The sequence below is a fragment of the Antennarius striatus genome, chromosome 12 (assembly GCF_040054535.1).
Source record: "Antennarius striatus isolate MH-2024 chromosome 12, ASM4005453v1, whole genome shotgun sequence".
NCBI classification, from domain to species: domain Eukaryota; kingdom Metazoa; phylum Chordata; class Actinopteri; order Lophiiformes; family Antennariidae; genus Antennarius; species Antennarius striatus.
The window spans coordinates 19,947,265-19,962,500 of record NC_090787.1 but is presented as its reverse complement, the minus strand read 5'-3'; the positions used below and the strand labels follow the sequence as shown (position 1 = coordinate 19,962,500).

General features: G+C 43.6%; 1 protein-coding gene across 3 annotated transcripts; it reads left to right on the top strand.

Moving 5' to 3' along the window:
• The first annotated feature begins 2,872 nt into the window (after nt 1–2,872).
• idh1 (isocitrate dehydrogenase (NADP(+)) 1) lies at nt 2,873–14,445 on the top strand. Of its 3 annotated transcripts, none has more exons than XM_068329902.1 (9): nt 2,873–2,892; nt 6,597–6,726; nt 8,868–9,159; nt 9,752–9,854; nt 10,512–10,689; nt 10,809–10,960; nt 11,115–11,255; nt 11,372–11,534; nt 12,728–14,445. In XM_068329902.1, the coding sequence occupies exons 2-9, from the start codon at nt 6,605–6,607 to the stop codon at nt 12,819–12,821; spliced, it is 1,245 nt and encodes a 414-aa protein (XP_068186003.1). In that variant the 5' UTR covers nt 2,873–2,892; nt 6,597–6,604; the 3' UTR covers nt 12,822–14,445. The 3 variants fall into 3 exon arrangements, with proteins under 3 accessions (XP_068186003.1, XP_068186001.1, XP_068186002.1); XM_068329900.1 differs by lacking the exon at nt 2,873–2,892 and adding an exon at nt 5,202–5,321 and having other exon boundaries at nt 12,728–14,442; XM_068329901.1 differs by lacking the exon at nt 2,873–2,892 and adding an exon at nt 6,460–6,479.
• The last annotated feature ends 791 nt before the right edge of the window (nt 14,446–15,236 follow it).

Sequence of the window (15,236 nt, the reverse complement as noted above, 5' to 3'; positions counted from 1 at the left end):
CTGCTAATCCGTGTCCTCCATCTAACCCTGTCTTCTCATCCTCTTCTCTCACACCAACTACCTTCATGTCCTCTTTCACTACATCCATAAACCTCCTCTTTGGTCTTCCTCTAGGCCTCCTGCCTGGCAGTTCAGAACTCAGCATCCTTCTACCAATATATTCACTATCTCTCCTCTGGACATGTCCAAACCATCTCAGTCTGGCCTCTCTGACTTTATCTCCAAGACCTCTAACATGTGCTGTCCCTCTGATGTACTCATTCCTGATCCTATCCATCCTGGTCACTCCCAAAGAGAACCTCAGCATCTTCATCTCTGCTACCTCCAGCTCTGTCTCCTGTCTTTTCCTCAGTGACACTGTCTCTAGACCAAACAACATCGCTGGTCTCACCACAGTTTTGTACACCTTTCCTTTCATTTTAGCTGAAACTCTTCTATCACACATCACACCTGACACTTTCCTCCACCCGTTCCATCCTGCCTGGACACACTTCTTCACCTCTTTTCCACACTCTCCATTGCTCTGGACTGTTGACCCTAAGTACTTAAAATCCTCCACCTTCTTGATCTCTTCTCCCTGTAACCTCACTCTTCCACTTCCACTTCCTCCACCTGTTCCCTGCTCTCACTGCAGATCACAATGTCATCAGCAAACATCATAGTCCATGGAGATTCCTGTCTAACCTCGTCTGTCAGCCTGTCCATCACCATAGCGATCAAGAAGGGGCTCAGAGCTGATCCCTGATGCAGTCCCACCTCCACCTTGAACTCCTCTGTCACACCTACACACACCTCACCACTGTCTTACAGTCCTCATACATGTCCTGCACCGCTCTAACATACTTCTCTGTCACTCCAGACTTCCTCATACAATACCACAGTTCCTCTCTGGACACCCTGTCATCAGCTTTCTCCAGATCTACAAAAACACAATGCAACTCCCTCTGGCCTTCTCTGGACTTCTCTATCAACATCCTCAAAGCAAATACTGCATCTGTAGTACTCTTTTTTGGCATGAAACCATACTGCTGCTAACAAATGCTCACTTCCGCCCTTAGTCTAGCTTCCACTACTCTCTCCCATAACTTCATTGTATGGCTCATCAGCTTTATTCCTCTGTAGTTGTCACAACTCTGCACATCTCCCTTGTACTTAAAGATGGTCACCAGCACACTTCTCTTCCATTCCTCAGGCATCTTCTCACTGTCTAAGATCCTGTTGAACAACCCAGTAAGAAACTCTACTGCCACCTCTCCTAGACACTTCCATACCTCTACAGGTATATCATCAGACCAGCTGCCTTTCCACTCTTCATCCTCTTCAATGCGCTCTTCACTTCATCCTGACTAATCTTTGCTACTTCCTGGTCCACAACAGTCACCTCTTCTAATCTTTGTTCTCTCTCATTTTCCACGTTCATCAACTCTTCAAAGTACTCTTTCCATCTTCCCATCACACTACTGGCACCTGGTCACCCTATGGTCCTCCCTCTTCTGAAAGAAAGCATTGACTATAGCCGTTTCCATTCTTTTTGCAAAGGATGGAAATAGGACAGATGGAAACCATCTCTCCTGCATTCCTCTCCTGGATACTGAAGTGGAGTCTGATGATCAGGGCATACAGATGACTCTTGAGACAATGGTTGGAAGTTCATGGCACTTTACTTACAGAGCTCTGGGTCATTCTCCAATACTACAGAACAATGGTGAATACGTCAGATACCCGTCCTGACACAACCCTCTGTATTTATCTGACCTTGGGACCAGCACAATAAGACACTGGCTTTTGCCCTCTTGAGGCTACATTATAATAATTTAGTGACTATTAATAAAATACTGATTTATCTAAAAACATTTAGATCTCCATCAATCCACATGTTCCAGGAACACCCTTCAAAACATGGAAACATTTTGTTTGGTTTGCTCATGTGTTTACATGAGTAGAAAATTTTCAGAATTTATTTTAAATGGACTCTGCAGTGGAAAATTTACCATCTTCCTGTAAAACAACATCTACATGCTGGCGTGCACACTGGATCTCAGAACACAGCAACTGATTCAGTCGTTCTCCCACTGCATTTTTTCCAGATGTCATTGTGAAAGTAGTTGTCTACTGGAAGATCCGAGGTAAAGCAAAATGGTTTGTATGTGTGCTCCTTCTATCGGAGTCATTTGCTAACTGTTTTCATCCTATGCACTGATTTGCTTTTATCCAAACAGCAAACATGTTTGAGTAAACCGGATTTGTCTCCAAGTTCTTCCTCTCAGCTAACAAAGCTACTGACAAGTCTCAACTGGTGCCAAGACCACGCAACAATAGGACAACAAACCCTAACCAACAGCATGATGGTGGCACATGGCCTGGTCTGTTACATGTGCATTATGACCCACACTATTCACAATGTCCATTTCAATATTACTACTTACTCCAATTAATCACATGTGTGAGGCTTTATAATCTGTAAAGAATAGCACCAGCTGCCCTTAGACACTCAAAAAAGAACCAAACCTCACAATGAGTCAAGGAGCATGTTATTAAAGAGGTCCAGGAACCAAATGGTGATCCAGGTCAGGGTTCAGGACCACTAGTTCCTCTATCGACCCAGGCACACACAGTCACACCTCCACTGGATAGCAGGTCGCCAACAGAACCATCACGGCCACACCACCAGGAAGTTGGGAAACTGTAAGATACAGAACCTCTGAGGGGGACACACCCCAGCATGAAGGTATTGATCTGGAGTCATGGCAAACAAAAGAGTAGGAGTAGAGTGAGAGTGAGGTAGAGGTAGAGGGTGCTAGGTCAGTAACAGAGAACCAACGACAGCCTGGAGTCCAGATCGTGTAGCAGGAGGAAGAAGCTTTACTGTGACACCTGCAGTTCAAAGAACAGGTAAAAGAAAAGGAAATGGGGATGAGAAGAGGAGCAAAGGTTGTGCCAAAGATGATTTAAAAGAAAGGGGGTTGACAAAAAAATTGTACCTGTCTGCTTCTCTTTAATGAAAACAAAAAAAAACTTACTCTAAAAAACAGACAAATATAAACACACAGATCGACACAGCAGTAGTGATGTTCCCTTGGACATGGCTCTCCAAATATGCTTCAAATATTGAAAATGTACAGGTTTGACTCTGGGAAGGGACCTGCCGGACTCGTAACAAAGAGTATGGAACGCACTGTGTGGTGTACTCGACTAGATGAGGAGAGCATGTTAAATATTAGTCAACTGTTTCTTGTGAAAGCTAACTAATGAACTAAATTAACTGGAAACTCTGCAGCAACAGTCCCTGTGTGTTATTTAGATATCAGTTGTCAGATAATGAACCAACAACCGTCCTGGCTGTAGTCCATCTTATCACTACTCTTGACACAGTCAGGCTGTGGCCATATTTCAACATCAAGGTACTGATCCCATAATGGACAAAGTCAAAGTCTCCAGTCCGGTCTGGTTCATGAGAATTAAAACCTATGAGTTGCTGCCTGTCTTTAGCTGAAATAATGTGGAGTTTTCCTCTTGTTAACATGGTTAGTTTATATGTTGGGACTTGTATTTTTTAATTGATGCAAACTAATGTTTCTTGTGCATCTTTGTCCCCTGTTGTGTTTCGCTTTGTTTAGTTTATTCAAACAGATGCTGGTCAGAGGTCAGATGGTGAACATTAAACCCGGTTTATCTGCTCTAACTATTATTTAAGGTGGAATGTACGGAGCCCCTTAGGTGACATGGAGACGGAAAAAAAAAGACCATCTTTACGAGAACATTCAAGTAGTGCTTAGTAGGCAGCACAATTTTTGTGTAAGCCAGAGACATTTGAAAAGGATTCTCACTGCAAGGGGATAGGTGTCCTCTATTGGTTTTTCTCCATAAAGCCAAAACGGCCTTGAAGTAAATACACCTGTAGCTTTGCAAGATACCTCAAAAGTTATTGCGAGACCTCGCAAAACTTTTACGATATCTTGAAAAGACGGACCTTTATTTTTCTCTCTCTCCATGTTCTCTAAGGGACTCCGTAGGAATGAGATGTCAGACATCAGGAAAAACATTTTTCGTCATTTTTTCATAATGCTAAACAAAATATACAGTGGTATCTCAATTTACGAATGTCTCTACATACGAAATTTTCTACTTACGAAACGCCTCAACAGGAAAATATTGCCTCTAGTTACGAAAGAAATTTCGAGTTACGAAAGGTAAAAATACAGTTTGGGCTGATCCTCGCAGCTCCCACAGGTTCCTGAATGCAACATTCTTATAGCTGCTTTGCCATTGGCTATGACCTAGCATCCTGGCATCCCATTGGCTAAGAGGGACCTCTGTGTGTAACTAGATAGGTGTCTATGTCGTCATTCGGACCTCGACCTATTACGTGTTGGGATAGTTTTACGTAAATATGTTAACTTTAAGAGTATTCACTATGGACCCCAAGAAAGTGACGGAGAAAAAGGGGAAAGAAAAGACAAAGAGTTTTTTTTATCCATACAAACAAAATAAGAGATAATAGAAAAACATGAAAAAGGGATGCGTTTGGTTGATCTCGCCAAAGAATATGGCCGTAATGCATCTACAATCACCACGTTATTAAAACAAAAGGAAGTTTAAGGAGTTTAAGGCATTGCGTGGGTGGTTGGAGAAGTTCAAAAGGAGGACTGGAATTCACTCTGTTGTTCATGGTGGGGCAAGAGGGCATGAACCAAAGAGGGCAAAAAACAATGAGGACAGCAGTTAAAAGGTAAATGACCATCATTTTATTCTTTGTTTTTTACATTATACACAACTCTCATTTATTGTGTAATAATCTAATTGTAACATGAATTTGTTACATGTTTTGATGCATTTTTATGCTTTACAAAACATTTATTTCGGAATTTTAGGGTGCTTGGAACGGATTAGGGCATATGCATGGAAAACGCGTCTCTACTTACATAATTTTATACCCACGGAATTTCTTTCAGAACCAATTAATTTCGCCAGTAGAGGTACCACTGTGTATCACTTTAAAATGAGTTTACTGTCCCTTTAAGGTGGGATGAGGGCGTTCCCTGGTTTAAGGCCGTCCCCTAAACTGACATCGGACTGTTGTGATGACGGACCAATCAACAAGCCATATTTGCTCACCTGTTTACTTGCCCCGCAAAGTCCCGCCCTGTTGGGTGTGTGTGATTCTATGATTGGTGGTTTTACGTTGCCTCCCTGTCTGATTGGTTAGCTGTCAAAGCTACCAGGAAGTAGACACCGGGAGCTGCCGGATCGCTCAGTCTCCTCTCTCCGGGCGGGGACGTCACTCCGTTACACGAATCTGCTGTGTGTGTCGTGGACCTGAGGTACGTTCACAGCCCACTGCGGGACCCACTGGTGATGACGTTTAAACCGCTGCCCCCGCAGTAGACGAGGGTGTTTGGTTCGGAGGCAGAAACGCCTGTGTTGTCTTATCGGGTAGGGGCCCGGAGGGGCAACTCGGCTCTTCTTCGCGTCGTGTTGGGGTTGGGCTGGGGGCCTCCGTGGTGCATCCACTCTGCTATTCGAACATATATTTCCTAACGACGCCACGCCGGTCGGGGGCGCTGCTGAAGGGCCACCTTTGCTTCGCCGCCCCCTCCTTCCCCATCATGCGATGGTTGACCTGCGGACTTGCGCAACCTTTGCGGATGTAAAGTAAAAGTGACGAACCTGAAGAGATGCGTTTAGGATGACGTCACGAGCCGTGGCCGCAGGCGTTGACACGCGTTGGTGTTTTAGTAACTTAATTATATCCATGAATAATTTACCATCTGGTAAGAACAGATCTGCGTCCTGTCAGATTGAAACCCTTCATCACGTGACCAGCTTGAACCCACTAGATTAGGGGCGTCAGACTCATTTCCACCGAGGGCCACATCAGCATCACGACTTTATTAGTTGATGTAACTAATAAATGCAACTCAGTGTAATGTAACATAAATGTAACTACTCCTTAATGTTAAATACCTCTGAATATATATTGCTTATTTAAGTTACAAACATTAGTTACACAGAAAAAAAAGTTTGTTTCTCTGTTCTAACATAAATCCTTTTAATTTGTCAGGTTATTAAACCCACAGAATTTAATCAATCAAGGATCAAACTATCAATGAATAAAGAAAAATAACATCAAACACAAGTTAGGACATTAACTTTGGTCGAGAAAAAAAATTAGAGTTAAAATGGGCTTAATTACTGCATTGTGGGAAATGTAGTTTTGCTGAAAGCACACTACACCTATTTACTTTTAGACTCTGACCTTTTATGCTCTTGCAGGCCACGTAAAATGATGTGGCGGGCCACATTTGGCCCCCGGGCCTTGAGTTTGACACATGTGCACTAGAGGAACATCCAAAGCTGTTTAAATCAATCCATTGGACTTAAAGAAAGTTTCTTCAAAACGTTTCGCCTCTCATCCAAGAGGCTTCTTCAGTTCTGACGGTGGCTGGTCTTGTCCCAGCTTATTAACCCCGTGGGGTGTGGTCAGTGCTATTCATATTTCAACAACCATAGCTGAAACCCATCTGGCTCCTCAATGGTCAGTGGGGTTGCCAGGGGGGTTATCTATCCTATCTTTACGTCTCTGCCTTCGTCTCCAGGCTCTGAGATGTCTCCGAAGATCAAGGCCGGCCCGGTGGTGGAGATGCAGGGCGATGAAATGACCCGAGTCATTTGGGATCTCATTAAGGAGAAACTCATTTTGCCGTACCTGGATCTGGAGCTGCACAGGTGAGACGTGTTCCTCCTCAGGGCGTGGTGTTGGATTCCACACAACTGCAATTAGACTGAGCATCCTAAATTTACTGACACTTCCTGCTGGACTGGTATTTGTAGTTTGTTGAGGTTTCTGGCCTCAGGATGAAGGGATATTAACTAGAAGAACTAGAAGAATGAATCAGGTCTTTGTTCTATGGGTGGGGTCCAGCTTATCAGCTGTTATCACACCTCTGTAGCGCTACGTGAGATAACAGCAGTGTGGAATTATCAATGCAGTGATGCATCCACACCAAAATCATTTCATATCTTTCACAGTTTAATGCACTTCACTTCGTTCAAAATAAACTTATTTCTGCCTTTTATTTTAAACAATTAGTAATAACAAAATGAGTTATGGAGACAACTTTGCTCATATTATTCAAGTTATTCCACATCTCTGAAGCAAAAGCCCTGAATGGTGTTCAAGTAGTCGAGATTTCTGAACACGCATTGGTTGGTCTTCTAGAGGAATCGACACAGAATGGTTTACTTCCTGATCATCATTTTCAAACTGCACAGCTATTGGTCGGAGCAGCAGTTCTTTTAATGGACCCGACTCCTCCTCTTATCTTGATTGTGGACTTTGGAGCTGTGTGCCGGCCTGGGGATTGTTACTGGCTCTCAGTGAACGCAGCGTCTCCACAGTGTGAAGCCTGATGGTGAATCAGAGACGTTCTGTGTCTGAATGCGTCAGCTGGCACACAGGAACAGGTTTCTGTTCAACCTCATTCTGTTGCTTTGTTCTTTGGTATGCATTAGCTGTCAGGTTAGTTTATGTCGACTACCAGGGAAAACAGATGAAAGGTCATGGCAGCTTCCAAATCCACACTGGTTGTTGCACAACAAGGCACCGAGGCACTAATACCTAAGGGAATAATGACCATGTTGAGCTGGAGAGTTTGTTGTTTAGCTGTGATCAGAAGTACAAGTACTTCCTGTTCAGTCATGGTGGTGGACGTTCTGGTTGTTGTTCCTACTCATCAATGTGATTGATCTCAGAGCAGTGAGTGCACTAGAACGTTCACCTCTAGACGTGTCGAGCCCATGATTTCAGTCCATGGTGCAGACTGGAACCTGAAGGATCACGCCCCTCTGCTCTCACTGCTGTGGGTTATGGAGTCATGTGTTTCTGTTGCTGGAATTATAAATGGGCGCTCTGTTGGTTCGGTCCATCCCAGCGTGAATGATACCCATTCAGTCTGGAAGTAAAGTGCTAGCTAGAGGGTGTCACTGAGATGCTCAGGTCAACAGGTTTTATCCATCTCCAGATTAACTCTGTGCTCATTTCTGAAAATCTATTGGTTTGTTAAAGTGTTAGACAACTCTTCTTCTTCTTTCTTCTGGGTCAATCAAGGCTGACAATTTATCTAAGCAGGAGGAAAAAGGTTGAAGGTTTGTCTGACTATGGTGAAGAAGCCATTTTAAGAAGAATGTGTCAAAAAAGAATCGGAATCGATTCGAATTATTTCAGAGCTATGAATGATTTAGACCCCTAAGGTGTGTCAAAATTGTTTTATGTTCTGTCTTGAGTGAGGAACTTGTGTTCAGTCAGTAGTTGGTTTAATTCACCTATATTTTGCTTATGTTCCTACATTTAATATTTAAAAAAAAAAAAAAAAGTTCTTGTTTGCGTGAATCTCTTTTAGATTTTATGTCAACGTGATTGTCTTGTATTTTGACTTTTTTGAATAAACGTGATTTTAAAAATCAAATCTTTTTCTTCTTCTTTTTCTTCTCCTTCTCCTTCTTCTTCTTCGACTTCTATGAATAAACCTGATTTTAAAAATAAAAAACAAATCTTCTTCAAATCTTCTTCATCACAGTCTCTGATTCGTCCTTCATGGCTGTCCTCATCACTGTCTTCTAAAAGTTGCCCTTCATTCTAGCCGAAACTCCTCTTTTCCATCAGACACCACCAGTGAATGTTTCAGTGAAAGCAAAGTTGCTGAAGTCTCATCTGCAGTATTTTTTTCAACTAAAGAAACAAAAAAAAAGATTGAAGATGTATTTGTGTGGTCTTAAGAATTGAGATCTTTGTTTTCGTGTGGGACCACATCTCCAGGACCAGAGTACTAAAACATTTTACTTTATTAACATTGCATCTTCCTGTGAAGCTTTGACCTCGGCATGGAGAACCGGGATGCCACAGGTGACCAGGTGACGGTGGATGCTGCTGAAGCCGTCCAGCGATACAACGTGGGCATCAAATGTGCCACCATCACACCTGACGAGAAACGCGTGGAGGAGTTCAAACTGAAAAAGATGTGGCGTTCGCCAAACGGCACCATCCGGAACATCTTAGGAGGCACCGTGTTCAGAGAGGCCATTATTTGCAAGAACATTCCCCGTCTGGTCCCCGGTTGGGTCAAGCCCATCATCATCGGCAGGCATGCTCACGGAGACCAGGTTAACATTCAGTTTTTATGTTCTAAGTTCAACCTGCCGGCTGGACTTTTTCTGAGGTACCCCATTTTACCACAAGTAGTGAACTTGTATTATATTTTATGTTTTACTTTTTTTTAAAACGGCAAATTAAAGAGTTTAATTTTCTCAACTAAATGTCATCCCTGAAAAAAACAAATATATGAAGTGGGAATGAGTTATGTCAGACTGAAATCCTGATTTAATGTGAATTCTGCAGGGCTACAATTAAAAATGACAAACTAAGTGTGTGGCAATCGTAAAAGTGTGTTTGTAGAGTGGCTCATGCCAGGCAGCTCGTCCCTATCTGATGAAAGAGCTGCTGTTCATTTCTTACACATGTCATTACGAGTTAATGATTAGATTCCGTCAGCCGTCGTTTGGACCAGAATGTACAACGTCTGGTGCAACATGACTGAACGGAATGACAGGTTAGCTTGTAGCATGTCGCCTTAGTCAGAGATGAATCCAGGAGACACATGGAAGGCTGGTAGTTCTGTAATAGTGGGTAATAACAGCCTCTGATGGTTCACACTACCGTGTTAACGCTTGATCTTTGTTAATGTGGTTCTTACAGTACAAAGCCACAGACTTCGTGGTGCCTGGGCCTGGGAAGGTGGAGATGACTTACACGTCTGCAGACCAAGAGTCCATCAAGTTTGTCATCCATGAGTTTAAGGGTAAGAACAGAGCCAGCGACGCCTCCAACCCCTCATCACATGGTAGAATGGCTGTGTTGTTGGACTTCATCTTAAAGTACAGGCTGGTGTCAGTCCATAGAACTAAACTGGGCTGGCATCAGCAAAAAGCTTTATTTTTACTTTAAGTTGATAATTGAGAAAAAATTGGAGACAGGACTTATCTGGATGTTTGTTGTTTTCTAAAGTTGCTCTCCTGTCGTATAGAACAATCAATCAAACCATTATTTGTTTGGCTCTTAATCAAATCAGCAGACATTTCACAGCGCTTTAACAGGCAGAGAAACCCAACAGAACCCTCCAGAGCAAGCATAAGAGACAGCAGCAGGGAAAAAGTCCCTCATTGAGGAAGAAACTCTGGGCAGGACCCAGACTCTGGAGGGTGGAGCCAGACTCCCTGACAGGGAGATGTCTTTTCTTACAGTTTTGATTATCTTTAAGTATTTTTGTTTGATTACCTGCTGGATAATGACCCATGACCAGCAAATGTGTCGATTGGCAGCTAATTTGCTATTGATCAGCAAGCCAATAAATTGATGAATTGATTCCTTTTCAAAGTTTCGAAGAGAGAATAATGTGTGTAAAGTTACTATACATATATGTGGACTGCATATGTGAAGTGCATGCCTGTGTGTCCAGATTCCGGTGGCGTTGCCATGGGGATGTACAATACAGATAAGTCCATCAGGGACTTTGCCCACAGCTCTTTCCAGATGGCCCTGGACAAAGGCTGGCCTCTGTACCTCAGCACCAAGAACACCATCCTGAAAAAGTACGACGGCCGCTTCAAAGACATTTTCCAGGAGATCTACGAAAAGTAAGATTAGAATCCACATGGGTGCATGCGAAGAAGATCTGTCTCTCTTGTTCACATGGTCTATGAACAGATGACATCTGTAAGTCAGACTTGCTGTCCATCATTTTGTGTTTTTCCAGGGAGTACCGCGCTAATTTTGAGGCCAAAGGCATCTGGTATGAACACCGTCTAATTGACGACATGGTGGCCCAGGCCATGAAGTCTGAAGGAGGTTTCATTTGGGCCTGCAAGAACTACGATGGAGATGTTCAGTCTGACTCTGTGGCACAAGGTGGTTACAGACATCAGCTGTCATGTGGGGAACTACCAAGAAATATTAATATAATTGCGCATTTTAAAAAGAAATCTAATCTAGAAATCTAGTAGATGTTTGTACTTTCAGGCAAGGTAGTGTGTTCATGTCATGTTGTGTGACTCTGTTTCAGGATATGGTTCTCTTGGTATGATGACCAGTGTGTTGATTTGTCCTGATGGACGCACGGTGGAGTCTGAAGCTGCCCACGGCACGGTGACTCGCCACTACCGACAGCACCAGCAGGGAAAGGAGACCTCCACCAACCCAATCGGTAGAAGGGATCCTAATGATCGAAAAGCAAAGGCTTCATCAGCAGAGATGACTTTTTCAAAACTGTACTCCATGTGATCACTGTTGTTAAGAACTGCGTTTGTTCTTTGCCACCAGCCTCCATCTTTGCATGGACACGAGGCCTCCTTCACCGGGCTAAGCTGGACAACAATGCTGAGCTGCGAATGTTCTCCGAGGCGCTGGAGGCCGTTTGCATCGAGACCATTGAGGCCGGATTCATGACCAAGGATTTGGCCATCTGCATCAAAGGCCTGCCAAAGTTAGTCTCTTCCCGATCCAACACCGTATCTTACTTTCTGTCAGGCGTAACAGTGCTGCTGCAGAATAATTTATATTTGTTGGTCGAGGTGGGACTTCACCCTTTGTCTCCCGCCCAGCTGCAGGCTTCTCATTCCTGTGATTGTGTGTGTTGTTGACACCAGTCGCCTGTCATGTGACCTCAGACGACCGGTGTTGACATGTTTTTCTCTACTGTGGTTTTGATGAACAGAAAACAAATGCCAATCTATTATTAGCTGAAGTTAACATTATTTCACAGACATTAAAGCCACTGTTTTCTGTATATACAGTGGCAATGGGGGGGGGGGGGTATTGTGTGCTGCCTAAACTGATAATATAATACCGACAGTAGGCCAAAGGCCAGTAGTGATGACTGGATACGGTCTGTTCTGCTGTGTTGTACTTCCACATTTCTGTTTGGGGTCATGGTTCATCTTCAGCTTAACTCATTGGCTGCCTGCGGTTTGTAGCCGTAGATCTCCGTCAGTGGACTTTCTCTGACGCTCCAGACTTTTATTGGTGTTCTCTTTCTGTTCTCTACCGATCCCATGATGCTTCGCTCAGAGCAACACCGTCTTTGCTCTGACATACGCAAATTGTTGCATCGTAAGCTGCTGCAACTTCTCCGTCTTCCTCTGATCCTCCAACCTCTGTTCTGTAACTGGATCAGTCGTCGTGACAATAAATTCAAGATTAGAAGCCTGATTTTCCCTGACCGGCTCTGCCGGACCATCCCCCAGCCCTCCCTGTTGAAAAACTTAACTGATGTCTGCAAATCATAGCCAAAGCAATATGAAGGCACTTTCCTACAGTCTGTCGTGTGTAAGAACATGGAGACAATGGGGACGAGTCACTGCCTTTTAACAGGCAGAAACCTCCAGCAGACCTGAGACTCCAGGTGGGCAGATCTCTACTAGTTGGGATGCGAGAAAGAGCAGGAGGGAGAAACAAACAGAAACACACACATGTAGAGCCATTAGAACACGGATCATTATGGTGATTAAGTCAGTGCGTGTAAACTAGTAACCTGTGAGGACTCTCAGGAAGTCATCACATTAGTAGCACCTATTTATGACCTCTGCTGCTGTATGTGTGCTGTATGTGCTCCTACTGCAGTTGAACACACTGACCCAGCCTTTCCTGTCCGTCTTCTTCCTTCTTCTCTGCCTACAGCGTGACACGTGCGGACTACCTGAACACGTTTGAGTTCCTGGACAAGCTGGCTAACGGCCTGAAGGCTAAGCTAGCCGGTCAGCCTAAGCTGTGATGCTACCCCCCACCCCCCTCAGCTTCAGCAGTCCAACACAGAAACTCACACTGGAACACACGCTTGTAAACACTGGGACGTCCACACGGCCACTGGATCAGCACTGGATTGGGAGACGGACGGCCCAGAGTCATGTGACCTGGAACCAGACGTCCCCCTGCTGGTGGTTTGATCACATAGCAACGCAGTCAGTGAGGCCTGCTGGGACATCGCACCTGCTAACGCATCACACTAACACACAGCCATGGTAGTCAGAATGAGAACAGCCGACGGGGCCACACAGTCTACAGTGAGTTGGTGTGTTTGGTCAATGGAGGTTGGTGATCTGTGCTAGACAGCAGACACTCACACACTCACACACTCACACACTCACACACACACACACACACACACACACACACATACACACACACACACACACACACCACTGATTCATTTTCTAACATTGTTGGTTCTGGTTTGTATTTGATTATTTGACCTGAGCATTGAATGACCGTCCATCCCATAAACGTGTTCAGCAGCACGGAACGTCCAGAGAACGCCCCCCCCCCCCCCCCCCCCGTACAAATGTCCTGTTTGTTCTGTACATGTCTCCCATTTTATACCTTCTTAAAACTACTGAGGACTCTTTTAACTCTCTTTCGCTCTGTGTGTGTGTGTGTGTGTGTCTGTGTGTGTGTGTGTGTGTGTGTGTGTGTGTGTGTGTGTGTGTGTGTGTGTGTGTGTGTGTGTGTGTGTTTTATCATCTATCTCAGTCAGTCTGTCCATCAAATTTTTGGAATCACCTTTATTTCTGTTAAGTCCGAACAGCGTTGTAATAAACGTGTTTTTGGAGAACTGTCGTTCTTGGAGCTGACGTGTGGGACTGATTATGAAGTGTGTGCTGGCGTTATTTACGATTACAGCTACATATCATAGATGGATATTTTCCACTAATCAGCAGATTTCTGCCAATTTAATTCATTCATCCTCATGAAGACGAAACAATTAAATTGTCTCTGCTGGACGTCTGACAGATGTGTGAATAATGGACCATTTAAGAGTTCAGATGAAAAAAATATTTCCTTTTTGCCAAACCTGAAATTTCAATGTGTGTGGTATTTGTCAATACAGCCATCTTCATGATCTTAAACCTCACCTTAAAGAAGCAAGAAAATAGCTTTGGTGTACTTCCTTTGTCATTACTGTAGTTGTTTGTTCTTTGTTAGAAGTATTACTGATGACTATTGGAAAGACATTCATGAAATGTGGAAGGATGGCTGAAGAAAGAATCCATTCATTTGCTGAACCTCCTACGGGCCCAGACCCAGGAATTTTCTTCCCACTTTCTTTAACACTGATAGACTAAAAGCCTGTGGACATCCTGGTGCAATAATGGTGTCCACAATCCAAACTCCTGTCTGGTGGACCAAAAGGTAATGCTCACTAATGGGTAATCAAAATTTGAGGGGAATGAAAAAAATATGTGCAGATACTTGGTTCTTTCATCTCGAAATACATCCAAAGACTAAAGCATTTCTGTGTTGTGTGGTCTGTGTTGGAGTGGTTATTCATTATCATGCAGTTGTCATTGAGAACAAGGATTTGACCTCAAGGTGGCAGCAGAGGCATTTGCCTGAGCTGTGGCAGTAGCTGGACTCTCACATCACAGACATTAAAGCCTGAACAATCTGAGAAGTGGTTTCATGCGATTCCTTCGACAAGGAGATGCTCTTCGTTGCTTCCATATATTCTCTAATCTATGTCCAACAGGGGGTAATGGCCTGCTGCAATGATTAACGCTGAAGACCTTGTCCTGTTGATCTTTAACCTGATCACATGAGAAAAACTGCATTGTTTACAGCCCTGATTTAACAAGAGGCTAACAAGAACTTCACCACGCCATCCTGTCTTTATGTTAATAGCATGTAGTTCACATGGTTGGATTACACGTTCCTGGTGACAGAAAATCATCAAGTGAAAATGTAATTCACTTGAGAAAGGTGTCAAATACAAAATGTAATTCACTTGAAAGAGGTGTCAAATACACTTGAATTACAGGAGACAAAGGATAGGGATGTGGGATTCAGTGACCAATAACTGTCCTTCAGATTGCTGTTGCATATATTTTTGATTAAATCTCTTTTGTCCTTTCAGGACTTCAAGCTAAGAGCTTCTTCTAATAGTTGTTTGCTTGTCAGGGGGTTAGTATCGCGTCGGTTTTGCCCCTTGAGCTGAGACGGTCATTGCATTATTCAGATGGATGAAGAACAAGGTGTGGTTCCTGGAATACTTGGATTTATTTATCTATTTTTGCAGTTTTACTGGAGGAACACGCACAGTTTGTTCATTTGTATTGTCAAAGGATTATGAAACAGTTACTCCACAGATTTCCACCATCCTACTGGATGAGGCTGCTGGATAGACCGCATTTCA